This window comes from Lissotriton vulgaris, chromosome 3_1 (assembly GCF_964263255.1).
Source record: "Lissotriton vulgaris chromosome 3_1, aLisVul1.2, whole genome shotgun sequence".
NCBI classification, from domain to species: domain Eukaryota; kingdom Metazoa; phylum Chordata; class Amphibia; order Caudata; family Salamandridae; genus Lissotriton; species Lissotriton vulgaris.
In genome coordinates, this window is record NC_141689.1 from 284,624,774 (window position 1) to 284,652,106 (window position 27,333).

The following is a 27,333-nucleotide window of genomic DNA, read 5'->3' on the forward strand; positions in this document are numbered from 1 at the left end:
GCATTGTCACTGAAGATAAAAGAAAAACTTAAGGTGGATACGTATAATATTCAACAGGCTTTGTGCTGTCATTCAAAGTGAGGAAACCCAATAAGCCTGTGCTAAAAAAGACGGGGCTACTCCCGTTGGTATTTGGGGTGATTTATCGATGCTTCCTCTGTCTCCACATTCACCCATTTCAGATTTGATCTATTATAAGGGTGCGGTACTGAGCCACGTAATTCCCACTAACACCCCACGCCTGCACATTCGTTTTATTCTTAAAGGTTGGAGTAAAAGAGGTGGTATAGTGTCGAGGAGACGAGTTGCTTGTGGAGTGAGCCCCTCTCCCCTTTGATGAGTGTCAGCGAGAAACTGACAGTAGCCGCCTGCCTCCTGTGTCCTCGTGGTCCCAATGACAGGTGTGCAGATGTTGAAATGGGGCTTGAGGGTGGTGGCCAAGTCGCCCTTCTGCAATTATGATATCTGTGAAAGTTTTTATTTTAAAACCAACGGTCGAGAAAGAACGTGTGTCGATGTATACAGGCGGGAGAAAAGAGGGATACACACGTTCCCGAGGTCAGTGGGGGTACGATTTGTAATTTGCCGTGCCAATCCAGCATCCCCCGCCCCTGTGATAAAAGTGAATGATAATCGCTGGGACAGATAATGACAATAATAGGCTTCAGCAATTATAATAATGACCCTCGTGATAATGGCATTCACTAGAGCACATAATAATAAATAAGAAAAGCAGTCTATAATAGTACCAATGATAATATTATTGATTAAACAGGTGCCGGCCTCAGTTTCCTGGATAGTGAGAAACGCTCTGCCTTGGAAGTCTAGGCTTAAAAGTTTGTATTTGCAAATCAATGCTGAAGAGGAAGGAGGGGGCAGTGCATCCCTCAAGAGCACAGAGCTGCTCCCCTCTCTCAGACGAGCCTGCCTACCCCCCTGGTCCCGCCCTTCCGCTCTCTCATTGGCTCAGGATCCTTCCGAGTGCAGATTGTTGTGAGCTGCCGGGCGCCTGAGTGGCTGAGCGCGCCGTCAGTCCTGCCACCGCTCCCGCCCCCTGGGCCGCGCTCGGCTGCGCCCAGAGCCCTCTCTGGACAGCTCCCGGCCGGGCGGGCATACGCGAGCGGAGGAGGAGAGGCGCGGACATGGGGAGGAGGAGCGGCGCGGGCCCGGCAGAGCAGGAGCAGCGGTGATCCATCCCAGGCAGGCAGCGAGGGAGGCGCAGACCGGCGGCACGCACACCCCCGCCCCACCCCGCAGCGGGGCCCATGGACTGAATGAAGACTGCCTACACCGCCTACCGATGCCTGAGCAAAGAGCTGGACGCTTTCGGCATGAACCCGGAGATGGGCATGGAGGGCGGCCTGGGGGGCGTGCACGGCCATGACCCCGAGCTGCTGGGCGGCCACCACCACCTGCACCAGCACCACCACCACCACCACCTGCAGCAGCAGCAGAGCCGGGGGCTGCGCCTGGGCCCCCCCGGCGGGCCCCCGCACCCGGAGCTCTCGCGCTCCGCCATGGTCTCCAGCATGGCCTCGCTGCTGGACGGCGCGGGCGGCGAGTACCGGCCCGAGCTGTCCGTGCCGCTGCACCACGCCATGAGCATGCCCTGCGACTCGTCGCCCCCCTCCCTGGGCGGCACCTACACCACGCTCACCCCGCTGCAGCCGCTGCCGCCCATCTCGGCCGTGTCCGACAAGTTCCACCCGCACCAGCAGCAGCACCCGGGGCAGCCGCCCAGGGGCGGCGGGGGCGGCGGCTTCAGCCTGCTGCGCGACGAGCGCGGGCTGCCGGCCCTCAGCAGCCTCTACGGGCCCTACAAGGAGATGGCGGCCATGGGTCAGGGCCTGCCCCCCATGAGCCCACAGAGCCTGCACGGGTACGGGCCACACGACAAGATGCTCAGCCCCGGGGGCGGTGGTGGCGGCTTCGAAGCCATGCTGGGCCGCGGGGGTGGGGAGCAGCACCTGCCCCGGGGGCCGGCCTCCCTCATGTCCCATCTCAACGGCATGCACCACCACGGCCACCACGCGCAGTCTCACGGCGGGCCCCTCTTGGCCCCCTGCCGCCCGCCCTCCTCCTCCTCCTCCGCCTCGGGCCCCCCAGGTGGGGGCCCCTCGCAGCTCGACGAGATCAACACCAAGGAAGTGGCGCAGAGGATCACCGCCGAGCTCAAGCGCTACAGCATCCCGCAGGCCATCTTCGCCCAGAGGGTGCTGTGCCGCTCCCAGGGCACCCTGTCCGACCTGCTGCGCAACCCCAAGCCCTGGAGCAAGCTCAAGTCCGGCCGGGAGACCTTCAGGCGGATGTGGAAGTGGCTGCAGGAGCCCGAGTTCCAGAGGATGTCCGCCCTCAGGTTGGCAGGTAAGCTGCATGGGCACCCAGGGGCAGCGGGTACCTTGCCATCAGGTGGCACCCTTTCATATTCTACATACAGCATCAGTGGGTTCCCTTGCTTGGCAGCCCCTAGAAAGACCACCAGGCCAGCGGGCTACTTCTGCAGAAATATAACTTTGCCAACTTCTTACCAGCTGTCACTAACTGTGGGGGGCTTTCTCAGTTGGAAACCGGTGTTAGTAAGCATGCTGTGCAGCGGTTTCTATTTATGGCACTCTCTGCAATGACTTCCCCATGCCACCCTACTCCCACATGAGCCCTTCTGCTCTTTAAGGGCATCTTCGTTTTTTAACCCAGCGCATTGGGTCCCCTCTTCAAGGGCATCGCTCCAAGCCAGCATGCTGTGATTGGCACCTGCTGCAGGGCATCATTTACAATCCATCGTTGTGTCCTGCGCGTGCCTCCTTTCATGAAGACCTAGTAATTATGGGTCCATTCTGCCGGCACACTCTTTCATGCCAACCAGCTATAAACTAGCATCTTCTGCAAAGATCTTCGCTGATACGAACCCATTATCTGTGTGCCCCCTTTCAAAGGCCGTCAGTACAAGTTACCTGCGTACCACTTAGCTTTTTCTGCAATGTACTTGCTTCATGCCAACCTAGTGTGAATGTACACTCTTTAGGGGCATGCATGCTGGGTAGACCCTGTATCTCTGGGTGCTCCTTTTCAGCCAACTTGCCTTCAACATGCATCTTCTGTCTGACTGTAGGTGCCAACCTAGTGTAAATGCCCCCTCTGGAAGGACGGCACGGCTCCCCGTCCAGGCTGGAGCCAATACAAGTTACTCAATCAATAGGGAATTCCCTACCCCCTGAATCGATTGTCAGCAGGGGCCTGTCAGACGTATTCTAATCATCCTTTTCGATAACTTCCTTCAATGAATGGCTCTCTCTAGCGACTGCCCATACCGGCCTCTATACCATCCACTGGGGCATCACACGACTGCCTGCATGCCACCCACTGCATATATGACCATTACAGAGGAGTCCCACGCCTGCATGTATGTCCATTACAGGGACATCCCACACCTGCATGTATGCCTTTTGCAGGGGCATCCCATGTCTGCCCTCGTGCCGTCTACAGGGAGCTCATACCTGCCCGCGTGTCCTTTGGAGACACGCTATACCTGGCAATGTGTCTTAGACCGGAGCGTCCGATATAAGCCTGCGTGCCATTTACAAAGACCCGCCTGCCTGTCATCCACAGAGAAAGGACAGAAACGCTTGTGTGTTTTCTCCCGCTGCGTGTCTGCCTGTCATTTACTGGGGCACCCGACCCCTGTTTGTATGTCACCTGCAAACACATCCCATGCGCCCCCGCAAGTCATCTACAGGGGCTTTAGCAGCCTCCATGTTATCGACACTGACTTTCCATACCAAACTGTATGTGATCCTCACAGACGCCCTGTGCCACTCGGCATGTCTTATGTAGGGATTTCCCATACCAGCTCGTATGTCCTTGGTAGGGCACCCCATCCCTGCTGTATGTAACCCCACAAACACCGCACATTCTCTGTCACTACAACCCACCCCACACTTTATTTCGATTTTATACAGAGGAGTGCAGCGTGAGTTTAATTTTCTCCCGGCACTTCTCAGCCCCCTTCCTTTGGTTTCGGCCATGCCTGACCAGCACGGACAGCCATCTTCTGTAGGGCATCTTCCCTCCTCTGAAGCATGTACACCTGGTCGTTTTTCATATGGCCGCTGGACCATCCCTTAAACATTTTCCTGGTTTTAACTGCCCTCTGTGTTGGTGTCTCATCCCACTATTTATTACGCATGGCATACTCCCTAGGGGCTTCGGTCCACCACGTAAATGGGTTCCCAATAGTGTGTGGCACGCGGGCACCGTTCCAGCCCCCACTCCACCCAGGTCTGCCATGTCTGCCCAGTACCAGCCTGTCATTAGTGGTCGGTGTGCAGCCTGCATGGTGGCTGCCCTTACACAACGCCTACAGATGGCAAGGTCAGGCTGCTTCACACACCGGGGTGGGTGGTGCTTGCTCGCCATTGTGTGCTGCTGGTGTCGTTTTGTTTACGTGTGACAACTTTAGAGGCGAAACTGTGTTCCCTGTCCTTAATCAGCAGGAAGGGTGCTGCCTCCGCAGAAAAGGGATCTTTGTCTGCTGTACTACAAGGAATGCGGCATCCGGCAGCCTTACCTCTTTGTGCTTTTAGGATGGCGACATTGGGCGCTTTCTCATGTGAAGCGGGAGTGGGGCGTGCGCTTGTGTTGATATGATGGAAAAATCATGTACGTGTTTACATGCAGGTGGAGAGCACGAGCTGAGAGGATGAACTGTGCATATGTACGGCTCATTAGCATGTATTCTGACTGTGCAAGGTTTGCAGGCAGGCGGTGATTTTCTTCCTTTGTGTGCTATAAATTGGAGCATTTATTGTAGCCCCTGGGAAGGCGGAAGAGAACAATTGCTTTTTTTGGAATATTCTTCTTATCTGGAATGAGTTCTCCCTGCCCCCTCTAGTGGGCGAATGGGGAAGTGCAGCTCTCTATTGTTCGAGAAGAAGCTGCCAATCAACTCCGAGGCTACATTGGAAATTAAACCCATATCTAAAGAAAACACGAAATATGCCATTATATCCCGCCGTGTACATTGCCACGCGGTTTTTACATTTGTCTCTGTTGCATATTATTGGGTGCACAATTAGAGAGAAATATTAACTTGTGAAAGAGCGAAAAATAATTCCGAATGGAACAATTGTTCCTAAGAAATATGGTGCTTTCCTAGGCTTACAACCCGTGTGCGCCCTCCAACGATAGGTCCTTCAGTTCGGAGATGTGTATGTGTTTGGGGAAGCGGCGTAACATTAAAACAAAATGTCCCTTTCCAACGCATGCATTGATTTTCAGCCAGTCTGAGAGCGGGGGATGGGCATTAAACACTCTCGCGGCTCTCTTTTCCCACCCTGATTGCTCCGGGAAGGGGACACTCTGGAACTGTTTACAAATCAATATCATTATGATGTGAGTACAAGCTGAAATGACTGATGGGTTTCGGCAAACCGATCCCCACCCCCCCTGAAACTCACACACTCCACGTGCACCTGCAGGTTTGATTTATCCAGATGTAGGGCAATTAATCGCATTGATTGGAAGGGGGATGGGGCAGTATACGTCGTCGGTAGAAACGCCTGTGATCTCTGAAGTGCATTCCAGGCGCGTGGACGGTGTCCTCTCTTTGTTCTTGAGGTGGCCGCCGGGCTGCTGCAGCACCCCTCCCCCCGCCATTCTCCCCTCCCGCCTTTCGGTTTTATTGGAACGCGATAGATTTATCCTGGACATTTCCCAGCGCGCGGGGGTGCTCGGGAGAGTGGCTGACAGAAGAGAAGACAGTGTCATGGCGGACCTGGTGGCTGGCCATCTACACAGCCGCGCGCGTGCCCATGTTTGTCGGCAGGGTAGGGTCACGTTACCTATCCAATGTTCCATCCTGCGTAACGTTGAGGCCTTTCACTTCCATCGTATTCGTGTGTTAGTGGGCGTGCACGGTCTATGATTTTACCTTTCACGTTATTGAATAGCGCCTTCTAACAGTAGCATGGTAGGCACCTAAGCACTTTCATAGTCTGCGCCCCAACCAGCCTCATTCTTAGATATACAAGTAGTTTGGATAAAAGCTAGGGAGGGGTGGACAGACAACCGCTCTCTGGAGAACTAGAATATATGCCCGTGAGGTCTAGTCTAGCGCCTAGATACGACTAAGCAGTCCAGTCCATGTTGTGCCAAAACGCTATATGCATGCTCATGCATAAATAGAATAGTGCACGTGGAGGTAACAGGTCTGTGTTGAAGGTTTGGGGGCGTAGATTGGCAGTGTGGCCGTGCAGTCCCTATCCAGGCCCTCTCGTCCAGTCTCCCCTCGCTCACATGCTCCGCGGCGTTAATCCGGACCTTTGTGCGCCATCGATCGGCGGCCTGCCCGCGTGCCGCGTGTTGTATATGTAAATCGGTGTGTGTCCCTCAGTGGCTCGCATCCCTCCTGGAAGGCCCTGGGCCGGGGTCTGGGGAGCTGGCGGTGTGTGGAGCGGGGCCGGGGGAGCTGGGAGCGAGGAGCAGCGGCCAGCACATGAATTATTGATGGGACCTGCTCTGCCCAGAGCTGGGAGCGAAGCTCTGCTCTGCTTTGGGTTAAACAGGCTCGGTGCAGCTCGGGATCGTTATTTTTCCTTTTTTTCCCCCCACTCGGTGTGGCTGGCTGTAAATCACCCTGCTGCCTGGGACGTTCAAGGTTACAGGGATGCGGCGCGAGCCACCTCGGTACATCCACGCCTCCTTCATTCGGATGGCCTTGCCAAGGGGCTGTAAAAACAAAATGCATCTTCGGGAGCCGATTGGGAGGCAGCCCCGGGCTATTAAAAATGCATACTCTGGCATCGCACGCGGGGCGCGTGTACGTGCACGCGTGGAGTGTGACAGCGCCCCATCTGTGATCGAGAATGAGGGCTCCGTGTCTGCTGACAGAGGATGTTTGGCTTCTCGGCGCAAGGGCTTGTTGGGCAAAGTCTGGTGTCAAGGCGCTACAGAACTGTGCTGCGGGAGCTGGGAGGAGGTCTGTGCTAAAAATGTACGTACACCCGAGAGGCGCACGTTTTGTGAGAAATAAAGTTACACTGAGGTATAGTCAGGGTTGTATTATGTCGAAATATGGACTGCAGCAAAGTATGGAGAACCAGAATATAGAGAAGGTAAGTGCATATAGGTATATACATTTACTACTCAACTCCACATCCATTACCTATAACATATATATATGTATATATATATATATATATATATATATATATATATATATATATATATATATATATATATATATATATATATATATATATATATATATAAAATGGATATATATACATACACACACACACATATATATATATATTTATATCTCAAGGCCCACATATGTGGAGTTAAGTAAACCTCTGGTGAACTGTTGAGTGGAGAGAAGGAGCGTGTTCATTGTGTGTCCGCCAGCGTTGACTTCCTAACACCCACCCTCCAAACATAAAGTGCTCTTGTTCCTTCATTTGAAGAAGCCAGAGCTGTGCACGTGCCCTGCGCGTCCCCGTGCTCACAGACGACGCGTGCGAGCCGTGCCTGCCCAGAATGTGCTTCGTGAATGTCCGGCACCGAGGCCTGTGCGGGGTATTCTCGGCTCCAACAGCTTTAGCACCACAAACAGCTCCGACCCCTGGGCTGCCGTGCCCCGGCGCGTGGAGGCACGCTCCATACGGCACCTTCATGTGCACGCATGTACTGCACTATAGATGGCAAAACACGAGTTCTCTAGGTAATAGGTGGATAGCCTCACCCCCCACAGTGACATTGGTGCACACTGACCACAAACACACAACGGTCATCAAATGAGTGCGTAAAGAGAGCCTGTTCAAGACGCTAAAGGGTGCACGCCACCAGCTCACAGAGAGAGACACATTCCACGACAACACTGTGTGTGCAAAACAGACACACACGAACCTGCAAGTTAGTGCCTGGCTAGTGGCCACGTGCCGCTGCCTCGTGTGATGCACACCTATAGCACACATACTTACAAGCTGGAAGTGGAGAGACTCACTCTAATTTACCTTTGTGTGCGACTGCGCACCACGAACTCACGGGTTCAGTGAGACTGTGAGTGGCAAATCCAAATTCCAGGGAGCATGTGCACACATACGAAAGACCCATGTGTAAGCAAGCCCGTGTGTTGGGCACCATTGTGTGCACAGCCCAAGCGCACCCGGTAGCGCATGGAGAGAGCCTCAATCCAAGGCTCTGTCCTTCACACGCTGACCGCACCCGAGGCCCACATGTGAGAGTCTGCAAAGCGGCGTACGGAGAAAGCCTCTCCAAGGCACTATAGTGTCACTTCTCAAACACACGAGTCACCAACGGAGCCACACATCAAGGCATCTTGTGCACACAGGCTCAGCTGTCAGCATGTGTGTGGAGAGCCACACTCGCTGTGCGCAACAGCAGTGCGTGCACACTCACCCGGCGGGCATTCTACATCACAAGTACCAGGAGGCGGCAAGGCCACGGGTTGTGTGCACCATGGACCTGCGTGGATGGAGACATACGCCAGAGTACACTCGGACATCACATTCCATTCCACACGCGTCCCAAACGCAAGGTGTGGCGAGGGCGGGAGCGCAATAAACACGGCCACGAGCAGCAGAGACCCGCACACAACAGTTACACTGGGTGGAAGTGACCCATGACCCGGCGCTAGAGACTCGTGTCTTTGAACTGGCGCACAGCAGCGCATTGTAGCCTGGATGTTGACCCGCGTGTCAGTGGTGCTGGGACACTTGCTGTTTAGCAACAAGATTCACACACGATTCCGGCTGCGTGTGGGCGGAGCCTGCTGACGCCGACCCTTCCAGGGATGTTTATTCTTTCTGCTCAAGTTGCTTTCAAACATGCAGTCCTTAGTGTTTAGAGTAAATGAAACGCAGGGTGTGGTGACCGCTATATACATAAAAAGCTATGCAGCCGTTCCCTGGAGCGATTTGTAGATGCATCGACTTTATAGTAGTTGGATGGTTGTAGCGCCGGGTGGCTCCGTCACTACAGATGGGCAGGTGGATGAGCAGTTAACAGACGAACAGGCGCACGGCTTGATTTCAAGCGGATACAGAGAGACCAGCGGACTTTAGTTCGGTATAGTTCTAGATATCTGCATTCTTTAAGGTAAAAAGCGAACCACGTTTGTTGACTATGGATCGATGCTTGAATAGCATTATGATAGCCAGACCCAGAGACAGATTTTTAGATACATAGTTAAGATATATTGACGGTAGGTATGCAGGTCGGCAGATATGTACATTGTTTATAGTGCGATGATTTGATAGCACATACAGACGAATCTAAGATTTAGAGACGGGTATATTGATTACAGGTGGATAGATTGGTGTCTGGCATGGCTGGAGCGGGGTAGCTATGTAGTATTCAGCCCCCCCCCCCCCACCCCACCCCCAGCGCTGCTGCATTGTCGGATGTCAATATTAGTGAAAAGCTCACCCTGTCTTCGCCTCGCCAGAGTCCTGGTCACCCCATCCCGTCGTGCGCGCGCCTCGCGGGGTCCTGCAGAGCACAGCGCCGAGAGAGGCAGCACGCGGGCCCGCCGGCGAGGAGCTACAAGAACACGCGCAGACCCTGCTTTCGCTTTTCATTCAGTCCCGGGCCGTGTGGTTCTGTCACTTTTTCAAACAGATGTGTATATGGGAGCGCGGATCGATGCGGATAATGTTGGGAAGATTAAAAGAGCATTAATGCTGGCAACAATAACAGGAACGTGCGGGCCGGGCCGCATTGATTGGAACCGGAGCCGGCGCGCTTCCAGGAAGGCCGATGCCTCCCCCCCCTTCCCAGCACAGGGCTCGCCGCCACCTCTGGGCCTCTGCCTCCGCTGCCGGGCCTGACACCAGAGCCAGGCGCAGTCCGCTGCCGGCAGCGCGGGCACAGACAGGGCACCGTGGGCCCTGGGCCCCCAGAGGTCACCGTGTCTGACCCCCGGGGCCGGCCGTGGGTACACCAGGCCCCACTTCAGAACAGCGCGTGCGCCCTCCCACCCCTGTCCGTGCCACATCCCGGCAGCAGGCACGAGCTACCCTGATGCCAATAAAAATATATCCTAGCGTTGATCCAATAAATACTGCAATAGATTGAATAAATAGACTATTGATCACTGGCACAAAGCGAGCTCCTGAGTGGGGTGCAAAGTGTGATATAAATGCTCCAAGCCCTCCGCGTCACAGAGAAGGGACCCCTAAAGGATCTTGGACCCTTTGGATTAAAAGTGAGGAAACATCTCTTCAGCTCCCCCAATTGTAGCGCCTTGATTCTTCGTCAAACAGCAGCTAGTTATGTCCCCTTTCAGGCTCCCTGTACGATCCCACAGCAGCTTGCTTCTCTCATCAACTATACCCCCCTCTCCCCTATCAACGTCATTCGTGGCCGCTCCCCATTGTTGTCGAACGTCACCCCTCCTCAGTCATCAGCCTCACGGGATCTTTCAGCTGCACACTGTTCCCTCCCACAGCGGGATATACAGTCCTGTCGCCTCTCCATCCACCAACCCCCGCCCCTTCGCCCCCTTCATGTCCCAGCATCACCCCACACTCACTTATCAACAACCGCCCCCCCCCCGTGCTCCTCGCTCAGCAACATATCATACACACAACCAAATCTGCCCTGTGTGCTTCTCTCCAAAACAATGAATACTCACAGCCAAATCCCTGCAGTAGGCCCATCTCCAACAGCATAGCTTACTCACAACGAATCCTTCCTGTGTGCCCATCCTGCACTGTTCCTGCAGACCAGTCTAAGGTTACTAACAATTTCCAGCATTCAGTTTCAGATTCCTATGCATTTACAGACAATGACAACATTTCAAGTGTATATTTTGCTTCTGCAGTTCTATACACTTTATTAATCTATCAATAGTATTTAGTTGTCTAAGCAGTCGCGGATCCCCGCATAGGCCTCACGAATAGCTCTGGGGTTTCCAGATCACAAGTTAAGTACCCCTGCTTTAGTCAGCATCACTTGATGTGTATTCCAAATTTCTATGTCAGTTGCTGTGAACTTCTCGAGTGCCACAGGCTGTGGGGAGCCCTTTCATTATTTTTAAATTACATTTTCGAAACTGCTGTGGGGTGCTCGTCTTCTCCTTACACACCCTCCCTATTTTCCATCAGCCCCTCGCCGCTACTGTCCTTCCACTCACTGTGATCTTCGGCAGGCTGTAATTCTGTAGTTGGCAGCTGAACTGATGACTGGCTTTCAATTTCCTAATGATGGCTCGTGTGTGATCTAACAAAGCTGTAAATCCTCTTATTACACACACACCATTTCCCTTTCAAGGGCCTGGCATTAGGCGGCTTCACTTTGCAATGAGAGGACAGTGCGGGGGCTTACCGCCTTTCATTATTCAGGCCTGCTCTTTCGAGGGAGGAAGCCACCCACAGGCAAGCTGGCATTGCCACATGGGGTGCGTTCCTTATCTCTGTTGCATGCATCAGGCTGACTCTCAAGCTCTGCATAAAACGCACATTGTGGTGATATCTTCACTCCCCAGCACTGGGATTTAAGCCGAACCCGGGCAAAGAAAGAGAACTATAAATATTGTCTACAATGTATTATTTGGGTTATGCAGCGTTCACTCTACAGCATGGAGATGGCATGGGCGCCAGTGGTGGTGCTTCTAGGAGATGGAATGATGCCAGTGGTGGTGAATCCAGGAGATGACTTGGGCGCCAGTGGTGGTGCATCTAGGAGATGACTTGGGCACCAATAGTGGTGCATCAAGATGATGGCATGGGCGCCAGAGAAGGTGCATCTAGGAGATGGAATGATGCCAGTGGTGGTGAATCCAGGAGATGACTTGGGCGCCAGTGGTGGTGCATCTAGGAGATGACTTGGGCGCCAATAGTGGTGCATCAAGATGATGGCATGGGCGCCAGAGAAGGTGCATCTAGGAGATGGCATGGGCGCCAGTCGTGGTGCATCTAGGAGATGACTTGGGCGCCAATAGTGGTGCATCAAGATGATGGCATGGGCGCCAGAGAAGGTGCATCTAGGAGATGGCATGGGCGCCAGTCGTGGTGGATCTAGGAGATGACTTGGGCGCCAATAGTGGTGCATCAAGATGATGGCATGGGCGCCAGAGAAGGTGCATCCAGGAGATGACTTGGGCGCCAGTCGTGGTGGATCTAGGAGATGACTTGGGCGCCAATAGTGGTGCATCAAGATGATGGCACGGGCGCCAGAGAAGGTGCATCTAGGAGATGGCATGGGCGCCAGTGGTGGTGCATCTAGGAGATGGCATGGGCGCCAGTGGTGGTGCATCTAGGAGATGACTTGGGCGCCAATAGTGGTGCATCAAGATGATGGCATGGTCGTCAGTGGTGGTGCATCTAGGAGATGGAATGACGCCAGTGGAGGTGCATCTAGGAGACGGCATGACGCCAGTGGTGGTGCATCAAGGAGATGACTTGGGCGCCAATGGTGGTGCATCTAGGAGATGGCATGGGCGCCAGTGGTGGTGCATCTAGGAGATGACTTGGGCACCAATGGTGGTGCATCTAGGAGATGACATGGGCGCCAGTGGTGGTGCATCTAGGAGACGGCATGACGCCAGTGGTGGTGCATCTAGGAGATGGCATGTGCGCCAGTGCTGGTGGCATCATTGTGAATACTTCCAGCAAGGTTGAGGGAGCATGGCATTCTAGGTACTCATAGGGAACTTCAGGCGAACCCGAAAGCTGGGGGTCACAAGGCATTATGGCCTGCGGCCAGTGAGGGGCTATGAGCAAATGCCCTTTGGGCTCTTTCCCGCTCCTGCCACTGCTTCCAACCTTGGTTCCTGCAGCCACCTCTTGGCTTGCCTCCTTTGTTGCTATTTGCGGCAGCATTTCTTATTTCATACCCAGCTGGCTCTTGTTTTTAGATTTTTTAAAGAGCGCCGGTCTTCTTTGGTCTTAAATATATGCATATTTCTTCTGTTGTGCATAGCAATGAACTGTATGGGTTTCTTAAGGGCTGGTATAGCTTTACTCTTGGCAGGGGTCAGGTGTACTCACGGCTGTACACCAAGTCCAATCCAAGATTCCGTGTATTGGTTTTTACCCCAGCTGTGTGATTCGGAGGGTTTTTGGTATTGATCTGCTAAGCAGGTCACTTCTGAGTCCCGCTGTAACCACCACAGGGTCCGCGCCATCCGTCAGCGGGCTCCGCTCCAGGGAACCAGTTATAGCCTGGCTGCCCTGGTGTATCTCCTCGGACGGGTGCCAGGGTGCTCTGTTGATATGCTTCTAGGTGTCTGTAAGTTGGCACCTCACCCCATAAAATGTGTGTATTGCTATTTTTTCGGCTGAAATGTTTGTCCAATGGAGTTTTATGATGCTGGGTGTTGGGCACCATTGGGATTATGAATCACACGTCTGCATTTGCCAGTGGGTTGTTCATTATTGTTTTGGGGGAGTTTAAGTTACTGTAGTGCCACCCCCAGAGCTCAGCGCCTATTCAGGGCACGCCATAGCTGCCAGCTGGGATCGCACTGTCGTCCCCTACCGCAATATGAAGTCTTAAAGATTGTGGTACAAAAATGTAACAAGAAAGCTGTCCACAAACTATTGTGAAGATAATATACGTGGGTGGGTGTATATTTAACTTAAGGCCCCATATTTGTACCATGACTATATATATATATATATATATATATATATATATATATATATATATATATATATTTAATCTTTTTTTTTTTTTTTGATGGTCCACTTATCATTCAGGGTCAAAACGCCATCAACACATCAACATTACGCATATGTGCCATATGAAAGATGTATTCTTTGTGTATAATGAAACTATTGCACCTGTAGTTCACCAGACATTTACTTGCCCGTGTGCGTTGTTCTCTTCTTTTTTTTCACACTCAGAAATCACTTCTTGGTGCCGAGTACATCACTGAGGTTAAACAATATTGCCATCGTCCCTCCGGTGATGGATGTGCAATATTTCTACGTAATTTCCAATTATGACGCATTCTGAATGATTCTTTTCCAGAATTAAGCCCTCATTATTGTTTAAGCAATAATCTATTGTACCTTGACATGAACCCGTAGAATCTTCAAGGCACGTGTCCTGATTCTTTCAAATCTTGTAACGCAAGATATTGGATACATTAGACGGCCAGCTGTACACCCACATTTGTAATAAGTTCCCCGGATGTTTTATACCATCAGTATTAGAGGAAAGTACTTTGGTTTTGTATGCTCCTTTATTAGGGAGATATAGGCTGCCCTTGCATTCCATGACTACTGTATTATGGAGAGGTGTCTGAGAAGGCGCGTGCAGAATAGGTCTTGCACCTCTTGAATGGATTCCTGGTTTATAGGAGGCGTGTGGTTGACATTTGCATAGGTAACTACAGAGCACAGGGCACGCCTGCTTGTAGTAATGCCATGGAACTGGATAACAGGAGCTGGACTTTGCATATAGTTGTAACCCTGGAATACAGCACTGTACTGCCATTGTGAATACAATAACTAATACGTTTCAGAAATGTAGCTGACATTCTTATAACGTTTCTTATATATTATAGAATTTGTATAATGTATTACTTTCTACACCAGTATTTATACATTATGGAACATAGCGGACATTTTATACTTCAGTATATCCTCGAGCACAGTTTGCGTGATTTGCAGCAATGCAAGAATCTTTAAGAAATATACTTCGCGTGTCTTACATTCGAACTAACATCCGGAGAGCGACAGCTGCCATTTGTCTCTCTGATACCGGGCAAAGGCAGCCATTTTCCTTGCTTCTTTGCACACAGGTATTCCACCAGCGGACACCGTGGCTGGGTGGGAGGTGCCTGCCCGTAGATGAGAGGGGGAGGGTCGATGCCCGTAGATGGGAGGCGGGGCCTCGTCCCTAGATAAATATACTGTAAATGCAGAAGTTGGGGGAGGTGCAGCAGCCCAGGGCTTGTGTCAACAGGACGGTGTGCACCAGCACAAAGGCCATCCTTTGACTGAGGAGCCCTGCCGAGTCCCGGAGTGGCTGAATGTCAAGGCTCAAAGAACAAACAAGGGAGATACCCTATGTACCAGTTGTGGGACAGGGTAAAGTAATCTTAAAAAGGAAAAGGAACTGAATGTCAAGGCTGCCTCGTTTTGATTCCACCTCATGCCTCTTTCTTATCTTTGTCACTGTTTTCCTACCTTTCGCTTCCTCGCTCTTTCAACCTGTTCTGCCTTTCTGTGCTTGCCCTGGGTTAACGTCTAATGATGAAAAATAATGCTGAGAAATAAGTCCTGGTCGCCAGAAATGAGTCCTGGTGCCCACCACTTGCAGCCACCTGCTCAAATTAAGCAGCCCCTCCAGGGTCCTCTGTACTCTTCAGAATCTGGGTCATCCTGGCCACTATTGACAGGTAGGGTGTGTACCAAGGACCTGTGCCCTTACTTGCCCTGGTTACTCATTGTCAACCCAGGGACTCTCTCAAGTTAGGAATGTGCACCCGGCACCGCTGTGCTTTCCAGAGTCAGTATCACTGCAAGGTCACTGGATCCAGGGTGGTGGTGCATCAGGGGGCCTGGCCCCCCGTTTTTGGAACTCCCTTCAGAATGAGCTAAGACTAGTAACCAGCTACACCTTATTCAGAACGCTTCTTAAAACTTTTCTGTTTCTGCAAGCCTATGAATAAGGCTCCACAAATCTTCCTGCCATAGTCCTTCCGCTCCTAGCGCCATGAAACCGCTTGGTGTCCGCGTGCTGTACAAATAATTTTAACATAACATAACATAAAACATGTACTCTTCAAAAGCAGTGTCACCCCAGAGCCGTTGTGTACAGTGCGAGGTGTACATTTCAGTATCATTGCCACCCCGGCCTCCTGTCTGTAGTGATGGGGTGTACATAAGAGGCAGTCACGTAAGGGCCACTGTGTGTAGTGAGAAGGAGTGCACCAGAGGGATCTGTGCTTTTCAGAGCCATTGTCATAGGGCCTGGACCCCACAGGTTGTTCCCGGCCTCACCCCGTCAACCCCACCAATCAAGGACTTTCTAGCAGGCATTGTGGGTGAAAGAGGCCAAGTTTATTAAAACAATCACAATTAAACATGATAATATATTTTCCAATCTAGCATAGTCTAAAAATTCAAACAGGCGTCAATGTTAAAAACACGAGTTTCTAAAATCCTATTTACATGTGTGATCATATCAGCATAAGAACAATAGCAGCAAAATGGCAGATTCATTTTATAAATACAGAAGACAAGTCCATGAGCTTCTCGAATGTTATCTATCTATCTAGCACTAAGGAGCCTTCCGGCCCGCGCCCCCCAAAGGAGAACCACGCAGGTGTAACCCACCTGCATCATTGAGAGGTGAGCCCCTGCCATCTGCTCCTTATCTGCAACCCTAGGGGCCCAACCCTCCAACACCAAGCTGCCCACTGGAGCTCGTAAGGTATAACCAGGGGCAGCAGCCCCATGCCCTAGCTTGCATAACCTAGCGCCCTTGAACCCAGTCGGTGTACCATTCTCCCTGGGGTGAGCTTACCGTCTCCCCCCTCAGTGCTGGCCTGGGGAGTATGCAGGAGGACTCCCCTTGACGATGTAAGGCAATCTATCTGGTCTCCTTACACCCACATGGGTGACCAGGGCCAACTGGACCTTTGCCATCCCCACCACTTAACTAATTCTGGACAAACGACCAAATTCCATTAATCCACAGGTCCATGCAAATGTCAGATAGGTGAATGCCATCGCAGTGAAACATGTGACCCCCTCTGAGCAACCTGTGGAGTATGGGGCAAAGGCAACCCTGCCCAGAACACAACTTAGCCATCTCTGCATTCAGGGGCCATACAGAAACGTTCAGGGCCCTCAACCTCACCCCGGGCCCCCATTTGCGCCAGAGGATCATCTAGGACCCAGGGAAAGTTCCTCCCCAACCACGCACACTCTATCAGCAAAGCCTCGCTGACAGCCCAGTAACCAACCAACCCAAATACAAGATAATAAAGTCCAGGAACTGAAATTCCCGGTGCGCTTTCATCTCTTCCACCAACTGCTGCAGCTGCCGAATTCGGAGACCCCCATTGCCCCGCCAATGGAATGACATCTTGTCCATACAAGCTGGTTTCGACTTACGCTGCTGATGCAAACGATAAGCGGCCCGCCGTACGAAAGAGTGTCCCAACACCCATACCACCTTAAAGGGCATGCTACTGTAGGAAAGAAGAGACAAATTTAAGAATGGCAATGCAGGGACACATTTGAGCACAACTTACAACAACTCAGGACGCACGTAGCGCTTGAAGCATGAGGAAGACCATCGACCCATACGCTTAACCCCATCCACTGATAAACCTGCCCCGCCACCAAGGTCGCTGCCCCAATCCTAAATGAGTGAGAGGATATGCCAATGGGATCCAAACCCAGACTCCGAAGTGCGCTCTTAAAAATAGCCGTAAACTGATATTTTCTATAGGCATTCCCCGTTAGCATTAATAACAACCATTGGCATAGCCATTAGGGCTAGCCTTTGGGACCTTGTAAGTAAAAAAAACTGAAGTGTAAGACTTCACGTTTACATTTACTGCATCCTAAATACAAAGTAAATGCAAACGTGAAGTCTTATACTTTATTTCATTTTTAACTTACATGGTCCCAAAGGTGAGACCTATTGGCTATGCCAATGCTTGTTTATTTTTACGATGCTGCACAGCGTCCTGAAGCTGTACAGCACTACAAAAAGCTGTTGGCTAAGCGAGTAGGACAAACCTAATGGCTTTGGTAATGCTTTGCTTACGGTGTCAAGGGTTAGCCTCAACATTTCGCATGGGAGTGACTTTACAGGATCTAGCTTTGTGTGGTTTTTTTTCCTGAACTTGAAGCTAGTGAGCATATCTGGCCCGTAGCTCTGAAGACAGCTGTACATTTGTGCCTTTAGTTATCTTAGACGGCTAATGTAACTTTAATTCGTTTTAATTGTATTTCAAGGTAAATGTAATTACTAGATAGAGTGAAAGCTTGAATTGTTTTATTTTTCTTATTAATGAGTCAAAATAACCTTCCTAAGACAAGTTGCCTATCAGTGCAAGAGAGAGCATTAACGTGGGTGCAGTAAAATAATGTGGCTTGGGAAACTAAAGCCAGACTCGGGCTAATTAGGAACAATGAAAAGATTTTAATTGTGACCACAAGCTCTGATGTTTCTTTCCTTGCTTTTGAGCCCCTTCCTACGGCTGCGAGCAGCATGTGACCATGCTGGTCCTCAAGGAACTGCATCACATGAAGCCATTTATTGACAATGAAAATATTCATCTCGCATGGAGTAACTGTGACTCTCTGTCACTGTAACCAAAGCATTTTAGGCACTTATTCTAATGTTCTCTTTCAGTGTTTCTGTTTGCTTGGCTTGCACAAGCTGTAAAGCCCCTCTTCCACCCTTCCCCTCCCCACAAATGGTTTCTTCGCCTACCTTCGCAAAAAAACAAAAAAAAACAGACCCACAAACCGTTTCCCTTGTGGGAGCGAGCAGGGGCACCATCTGTTTGAAAGTTAATTACAAACAGATGTCACCAGAGTTTGCTCCCGCCAAATGTGCATGCTTTGCCATTGAAAGCAATGCAAAGCGTGCACGTTTTTGGGTGAAAAAGTGAATCAATTCCTAAAGGTCTCCTCCTATGCAGCGCATGCGCGCTGCATAGGCGGGACCTAACAAGGGAGTGGGCATACCCTTGTGAACGGACGGCCAAATATGCCCCATCCGGGCCACTGGGCACACTAAGGCTCCTGTGGCAGGTGTAAGCCAAATGATAGTACTTTGCAATTTGATGGAAAGCCCGTCATGCTGCAATTTGACATCCTGGAACTGCAATCCACCGGCAGTATCCAATTTCAATGACCCCACCTATTTGCCCACCCTGAAAGCTCCATAAAATGCAACTGAGAAAGTAGCCCCAAACAAGGTCAACTCGTAAGTGAAAGTGTATACTGCTCGGAGGCAAGGAAATATATCCCCCAGAGTCTGCAATTTGAGCTGCCTTCTACTATCCTTCTTTACACCCTCCAACCTTGCCCACCCTGCTAAAGCCTTTCTGACCAAGAATACATTTCTGGCATCCTGAACCCCCTGAGTTTGGCATAAAATCTGATTGCAGCCAAGTGATCCCTCGTATATGACACCCGCCTGCCCTGTTGCCCTCAGCGCCTGCAGAAAACCACATATAGCTTCTGACGAGAATAGGCCCACAGTCCCCTGCCACTGCACAAAGGCCCTGCAGGCTTTAAAGTGATGCTGGTAGGCCTTCCGGGTGCGCTCGCTCAGCGAGGCTCCCACGAGACCTGCTAGTGCAAGGCTCAAACCTTCCACAGAGATATCAGAAACACTGTCATTTGGTCCACTGCTTGTGATGGAACTTCCGCAATTCCTGCAGCTGGTTTGAAACACCAGGAATATGCGCAGCTCTAAATACTACATTGAACTTTAGGCACAACAAAATCAAATGTTTCAGAAGTCTTAGAACCCGGCTACGGGAAGCCCCCTGCCTATTAATGGCTTCCAACACAGACATGTTATCTGACCAAAAGACTACTGACTTTCCACAAAAGAAGTTGGACCACACCGTGACGGCAACGACAATAGGGAACAGTTCCAAAAATGCAATATTTCTCGTCAGCCCGATTTCGTGCCATGACTCAGCCCACTCTCCCTGGCACCAATGCCATCCTAGAATTGCCACAAATCCAATACTGCCTGCTGCATCTGTGAACAAGCCCAAGGATTCACTGGTAGCTGGTAGCTGTAGGCCAAACCACTGTCCCACTAAATTCCTGTAGAAATTCTCGCCATATCCTCAAATTATCCCTCACCTCCGCTCGAAGCCTGGTATGGTGATGTTTTTTCATCAGATCGGTCATTGCTCTCGCAATAGATCTGGAGAAGGGACGGCCCATGGGAATTATGAGCAATGAAAAATTAAGCTGGCCTACGAGCACCTGCATCTGGTGCAGAGTCACCTTAGGCCCTGCCAGAACAGATTCAGTCACCCGGGAGAATGAATGAATGAATGAATTTGTACTTGTAAAGCGCACTGCTGCCCCAGCAAAGGGGCGTCCTGGCGCTGTGCTCATACCGCTGTGGAACCCTTCCTGGCTTTTCCCTGTGAAATGTCCACTCCTGGGTACCCCCAAGGTGAAGCCAAGCATCCCAGCGCTGTTGGGGCCGTTGTGGAGATTAAGCAAGCTATTTCCCAGAGTTGCAGAGTGGGACTCCATGATTGGAATAGGCACAGAGGCGAGAATTATCAGGTCCGAGGAAATTGAGCCCAAGACCCGCTGAGGCGGGAATTGAACCCTGGTCCCGGGCCAGACCTCTGCATCAGGGTCTGCCGCTTTAACCATTGAGCCACACTTCTCCACTGTCAGCAGTGTGTGGTGTAAAGGTGTGCCTGGAGCATCTCCTGTCAGTGGTGTGTGGTGTCAAGGTGTTCCTGGAGCACCTATTGTCAGCTGTATGTGGTGTAAAGGTGTGCCTGCAGCGTCTGCCGTCAGCAAAGTGTGGTGTAAAGGTGTGCCTGGAGTCATTGTGCTCTTCAGGATCCGGTATAATCTTTGCTGAAGCAGCGCAGACAGTGTCGGGTCCAGAGTTTACAGCTCTTATCAGCACAGTCAGAGCATGCTCCAAACGGATACCAGGAAGCGCTGCATAGTGTAGTGTGTGTGTGTGGGTGTGTGTGTGCATGCATGCGTGCGCATGTGTGTTTGTCTCTGTCAAGGTTTGTTTGGCTTATGTGTGACATTCCCACGTGTGCAGTCCGCTTATATGTGACATTTCAAGGCTTGTGAGTGACACTTTATTGTGAGTGAATTACACCCTTTAGTTACAGGTGATGTTTTAAAGGGGGCTGTTGATGTTGATAGCTGCATATCAGAGCTGATCCTGTGAACCACAGAGGACTCATAAGTTCAACCTGGGAGCCTTCTCTGTTCCTACCCAGTCTCGCACTCTTATAGTCTCCCACTCCTTGCCACTCACTCTTCATTCCTCGTTTTGTTTCTCTCACCCTCTCATGTCTCATTCTTTACTCCTCTTGACCTCTTCCACCCAGTCTCCACTGCCTCCTTCATTTTTTCTACCCATTTCCTAAACTTACCTTCTCCTTCTGTCTGTTTTCTCCTCTATCATCCTACCTTTGTCTCTCTCATTTTCTCTCTTCTCCAGTTATCTCTACTCTCTCTCTTCTAACTCTTCCCCGTTATCTCTCTCCTTCTCTCTTTTTCATCTCCTTCCTTTCTCTTGCTCAGCTCTCCCACAATCCTTTGTCTCTCACCCTTCCTCCTTTCTCTCCTCATCCTCCTCCATTTTGCCTTTCTTCTTCCTCTTACACCACTTGTCTCCTTTCTCTCATTCCATCACGCTCCTAACTCATGGCGACACCTGTGCGTATTTAGTATGGTCTGGTACTCCCTAAATCCCCCTCCTCTTTACCAAGAACCCTTGGGGTGAGAACCCTCCAGGTTCCCATGGGGCTCACCGCCCCCTTTCACCCCGAGGCAAACAATTCAAACACCACGCTGTTTGGATTAGGGGTCGTAAACCCCAGCCGTATTTTATTACATATAATAAGTAAACATTAAAATTAATATTATTTATGTTATGTACACAATGGGCAGAAAGTCCAATACATTGATAGGTACAAGATGTCAATTGGCTAACCCTAACATGCTTCTAATACACAGCCATTCCTATTGTAAGCTAAGCAATGAAGATATTCTCTTTCTGTGTATTATTTTGAAAGGGTGTCAGTTAGTTAAAGAATTTTTTCCAAACAGTGCTTTGCCAACTTATTCTAGTTCTGACTTTTTAGGCAACATCATGTTGCATTTTGTGACTCATAGTTTCACTTTTCAAGTTACAGTTTAAAAGCCCAATGTGCAAAATGATGCTGGCTAAAAAAACTATGCTGCGAAGTGGCTGAAGGTGTTGAACACGACACAGTCACTTGGCACCTTTAACAAGTGGATTACCAGTGTGTGTGTTTCCGTGTGCACGCGCATGTGTGCGCGCGCGCGTGCCCGCGTGTGTGTGTGTGTGTATGTGTGTGTGTTTCTCTGCATGCGGTGCCTGCGTCCATGTAGCGCACTGCTTCTGTGACTAGTTCAGCGTTGTGTGTGGCTTTGACCAGGCCTGCAGTGGCTGCGTACATGCAATGCACGGCTTCTGTGTATAGTTCAGCGTTGTTTGTGGCTTTATCCAGGCCTGCGGTGGCTGCAGTGGGCAGTGCACTGCTTCTGTGTATAGTTCAGTGGTGTGGAGGCTTTGTCCAGTCTTGCAGTGGCTGCATTCATGCAGTGCACTGCTTCTGTGAATAGTTTAGCATTGTGTGTGGCTTTGTCCAGGCCTGCGGTGGTTGCAGTGGGAAGTGCACTGCTTCTGTGTATAGTTCAGTGTTGTGCGAGGCTTTGTCCAGGCCTGCGGTGGCTGCGTTCATGCAGTGCACTGCTTCTGTGTATAGTTCAGCATTGTGTTTGGTTTTGTCTGGGCCTGCGGTGGCTGCGTTCATGCAGTGCACTGTTTCTGCGTATAGTTGTGTGTGGCTTTGTCCATGCCTGCGGTGGCTGCGTTCATGCAGTGGACTGCTTCTCTGTAGAGTTCAGCGTTGTGTGTGGCTTTGTCCATGCCTGCGGTGGCTGCAGTCATGCAGTGCACTGCCTCTGTGTATAGTTCAGCGTTGTGTGTGGCTTTGTCCAGGCCTGCGGTGGCTGCAGTGGGCAGTGTACTGCTTCTGTGTACAGTTCAGTGTTGTGTGAGGCTTTGTCCAGGCCTGCGGTGGCTGCGTTCATGCAGTGCACTGCTTCTGTGGATATTTCAGCATTGTGTGAGGCTTTGTCCAGGCCTGCGGTGGCTGCGTTCATGCAGTGCACTGCTTCTGTGGATATTTCAACATTGTGTGAGGCTTTGTCCAGGCCTGCGGTGGCTGCAGTGGGCAGTGCACTGCTTCTGTGGATATTTCAGCGTTGTGTGAGGCTTTGTCCAGGCCTGCGGTGGCTGCAGTCATGCAGTGCACTGCTTCTGTGGATAGTTCAACCTTGTGTGAGGCTTTGTCCAGGCCTGCAACGGCTGCAGTCATGCAGTGCGCTGCTTCTGTGGATAGTTCATCGTTGTGTGTGGCTTTGTCCATGCTTGCGGTGGCTCCGTTCATGCAGTGCACTGCTTCTGTGTATAGTTCAGCGTTCTGTGTGGCTTTGTCCATGCCTGCCGTGGCTGCGTTCATGCAGTGGACTGCTTCTCTGTAGAGTTCAGCGTTGTGTGTGGCTTTGTCAATGCCTGTGGTGGCTGCAGTCATGCAGTGCACTGCTTCTGTGTATAGTTCAGCGTTGTGTGTGGCTTTGTCCAGGCCTGCGGTGGCTGCAGTGGGCAGTGCACTGCTTCTGTGGATATTTCAGCGTTGTGTGAGGCTTTGTCCAGGCCTGCGGTTGCAGCGTTCATGCAGTGCACTGCTTCTGTGGATAGTTCAACGTTGTGTGAGGCTTTGTCTAGGCCTGCTGTGGCTGCAGTCATGCAGTGCACTGCTTCTGTGGATAGTTCATCGTTGTGTGTGGCTTTGTCCATGCCTGCGGTGGCTGCGTTCATGCAGTGCATAGTTCAGCGTTGTGTGTGGCTTTGTCCAGGGCTGTGGTGGCTGCAGTGGGCAGTGCACTGCTTCAGTATAGTTCAGCGTTGTGTGTGGCTTTGTCCAGCCCTGCGGTGGCTGCGTTCATGCAGTGCACTGCTTCTGTGGATAATTCAGCGTTGTGTGTGGCTTTGTCCAGGCCTGCGGTGGCTGCGTACATGCAATGCACTGCTTCTGTGGATTGTTCAGCGTTGTGTGTGGCTTTGTCTGGGCCTGCGGTGGCTGCGTTCATGCAGTGCACTGTTTTTTGTGTATAGTTCAGTGTTGTGTGTGGCATTGTCCAGCCCTGCGGTGGCTGCGTTCATGCAATGCACTGCTTCTGTGTATAGCTCAGCGTTGTGTGAGGCTTTGTCCATGCCTGCCGTGGCTGCGTTCATGCAGTGGACTGCTTCTCTGTAGAGTTCAGCATTGTGTGTGGCTTTGTCCAGCCCTGCGGTGGCTGCAGTGGGCAGTGCACTGCTTCTGTGGATAGTTCATCGTTGTGTGTGGCTTTGTCCATGCCTGCGGTTGCTGCGTTCATGCAGTGCACTGCTTCTGTGAATGGTTCAGCGTTGTGTGTGGCTTTGTCCATTCCTGCCGTGGCTGCGTTCTTGCAGTGCACTGCTTCTCTGTAGAGTTCTGCGTTGTGTGTGGCTTTGTCCATGCCTGCGGTGGCTGCAGTCATGCAGTGCACTGCTTCTGTGTATAGTTCAGCGTTGTGTGTGGCTCACTGCTTCTGTGGATATTTCAGCGTTGTGTGTGGCTTTGTCCAGGCCTGCGGTTGCTGCGTTCATGCAGTGCACTGCTTCTGTGGATAGTTCATCGTTGTGCGTGGCTTTGTCCCAGCCTTTGGTGGCTGCAGTCGGAAGTGCACTGCTTCTGTGGATAGTTCATCGTTGTGTGTGGCTTTGTCCAGGCCTGGGGTGGCTGCGTTCATGCAGTGCACTGCTTCTGTGTATAGTTCAGCATGTGTGTGGCTTTGTCCAGGCCTGTAGTGGCTGCAGTGGGCAGTGCACTGCTCCAGTATAGTTCAGCGTTGTGTGTGACATTGTCCAGGCCTGGGGTGGCTGCGTTCATGCAGTGCACTGGCACTGCTTCTGTGGATAGTTCAGCGTTGTGTGTGGCTTTGTCCAGGCCTGCAGTGGCTGTGTTCATGCAGTGCACTGCTTCTGTGTATAGTTAAGCGTTGTGTGTGGCTTTGTCCAGGCCTGTGGTGGCTGTGTTCATGCAGTGCACTGCTTCTGTGGATAGTTCAGCGTTGTGTGTGGCTTTGTCCAGGCCTGTGGTGGCTGCAGTGGGCAGTGCACTGCTTCTGTGTTTAGTTCAGCATGTGTGTGGCTTTGTCCAGGCCTGTAGTGGCTGCAGTGGGCAGTGCACTGCTCCAGTATAGTTCAGCGTTGTGTGGTACATTGTCCAGGCCTGGGGTGGCTGCGTTCATGCAGTGCACTGGCACTGCTTCTGTGGATAGTTCAGCGTTGTGTGTGGCTTTGTCCAGGCCTGCGGTGGCTGCGTACATGCAATGCACTGCTTCTGTGGATAGTTCAGCGTTGTGTGTGGCTTTGTCCAGGCCTGCAGTGGCTGTGTTCATGCAGTGCACTGCTTCTGTGTATAGTTAAGCGTTGTGTGTGGCTTTGTCCAGGCCTGTGGTGGCTGTGTTCATGCAGAGCACTGCTTCTGTGGCTAGTTCAGCGTTGTGTGTGGCTTTGTCCAGGCCTGCGGTGGCTGCGTTCATGCAGAGCACTGCTTCTGTGGCTAGTTCAGCGTTGTGTGTGGCTTTGTCCAGGCCTGCGGTGATAGCGTTCATGCAGTGCACTGCTTCTGTGGCTAGTTCAGCGTTGTTTGTGGCTTTGTCCAGGCCTGCGGTGATAGTGTTCATGCAGTGCACTGCTTCTGTGGCTAGTTCAGCGTTGTTTGTGGCTTTGTCCAGGCCTGCGGTGATAGCGTTCATGCAGTGCACTGCTTCTGTGGCTAGTTCAGCGTTGTTTGTGGCTTTGTCCAGGCCTGCGGTGATAGCGTTCATGCAGTGCACTGCTTCTGTGGCTAGTTCAGCGTTGTTTGTGGCTTTGTCCAGGCCTGCGGTGATAGCGTTCATGCAGTGCACTGCTTCTGTGGATAATTCAGCGTTGTGTGAGGCTTTGTCCAGCCCTGCGGTGGCGGCGTTCATGCAGTGCACTGCTTCTGTGCATAATACAGCGTTTTGTGTGGCTTTGTCCAGGTATGTGGTGGCTGCAGTGGGCAGTGCACTGCTTCTGTGAATAGTTCAGCGTTGTGTGTGGCTTTGTCCAGGCCTGTGGTGGCTGCAGTGGGCAGTGCACTGCTTCTGTGTTTAGTTCAGCGGTGTGTTTGTTTTTTGTCCGGGCCTGCAGTAGGCAGTGCGCTACGTCGGTGTATGGTACTGTCTGCGTCGGTGTATGGTACTGTCTGCACTTAGGCCTCGGACAAGGAACCGTTCCCACGAATATTCCCGGAAATGGGGGTGATCAGTGTCGAAGAGCTGCTGCTGAGCTGTAATATTCGCAGCTGGGGCGAGGCCTGGCTGACGCCGTGAGGTACCCTGGCCTCTCTAACCAACCGTGGTTCAGATTTTGTGAACTCTGTTTTATCGATTATCTATAATTAACAAAACAAATCATGAAGTAGCAGAACGGGGAGCCCTGTGGAAAGGAAGGCGCCAACGAGAGCAGGAAGTGCTTATTATGCTGCTGCGGGGCAGACCACCTCCACCGGAAGTTGTCGTGGGCCGTCACCTTGCTGACATGGACGTCATCTTTATGACGTCGTAGTGCCTCCTCTGTGCTGACGCTGCCCACCTTCACAGCCTGGATACTTTCATGCCATAACTTCTCCCGACATTTTGTAAATCGACAATACAGTGGTGGTTAATGGTTATTTCTGTCCTTCCACGAACCTGATTGGGCCTCCCTTCTCCGGGTTTTAAAGCTGCAGTGCGGCGTATGTCACTAACATCTAAATCGCATTTAATAAATAGCGCCCCATTCCGTGTCATTCTGCGACCAGCCTCATGCCACAGTCAGAATGACTGTTTTGGCGTCATCAATTGGTAAGAATTTGAGGTAAACATTGTCTGAAAGTCAAATCGAAACAGTTACGACGGTGCCGTGTTTTTTTTACCAAAATGTCCCTTTTATTTATTGTGAAGCCTTGAGCCTTTACTTCAGTGGCAAAATGAAATGCCGAGAAGCGCCTCGCTGCCTTACTGATGGTTACCGGCGCTATACATGTACAAATAACACAAGAAAAAACCTTTAGAAAAGTGAGACTTCTTTCGAAGTCTTATTAAAATCTTGTGGTATATTTATATGAGGCGGGTTGGTGGAACACCGATATATTTGTGAGGTGTTGGAATGTTCGCGGTTTTCATAGGAACGTGAAGACGCCGTATAAACAACCCGCGACGCGTGATTTGAGCGTTCATTGGTTAAATACATGTTTTTTAACTTACTTTTTTGAGAGTGCTAAACTTTGATGTGACATCGTAATTTCAAAGGAAGTCTTTTGTGTAATTGCCTCTTGCCGAAGCGTTAATTTGTTATTAGTCGATGTGTAATGTCGATGCATTACTTAAATGGAAATGTACGTATAATGAAGTGAGGAGATCCGAGGGTAAACACAATGTATTTAATGTAAAGCCATGTTAACAGCGTTGTAAAACATGTATATTTTCAGGCGAGGACTTGTTCACATCAAGAACATATTTAAACGTATTTTCTGAA

General features: G+C 51.1%; 1 protein-coding gene across 1 annotated transcript in view; it reads left to right on the forward strand.

Moving 5' to 3' along the window:
- The first annotated feature begins 840 nt into the window (after positions 1-840).
- ONECUT2 (one cut homeobox 2) overlaps positions 841-27,333 on the forward strand; it is a 99,828-nt gene continuing 73,335 nt past the window's right edge. Inside the window, exon 1 of the mRNA XM_086960441.1 lies at positions 841-2,364. Coding sequence (XP_086816567.1) covers positions 1,275-2,364 — 1,090 coding nt within the window. The 5' untranslated portion in view covers positions 841-1,274. The remainder of the gene's footprint in view (positions 2,365-27,333) is intronic.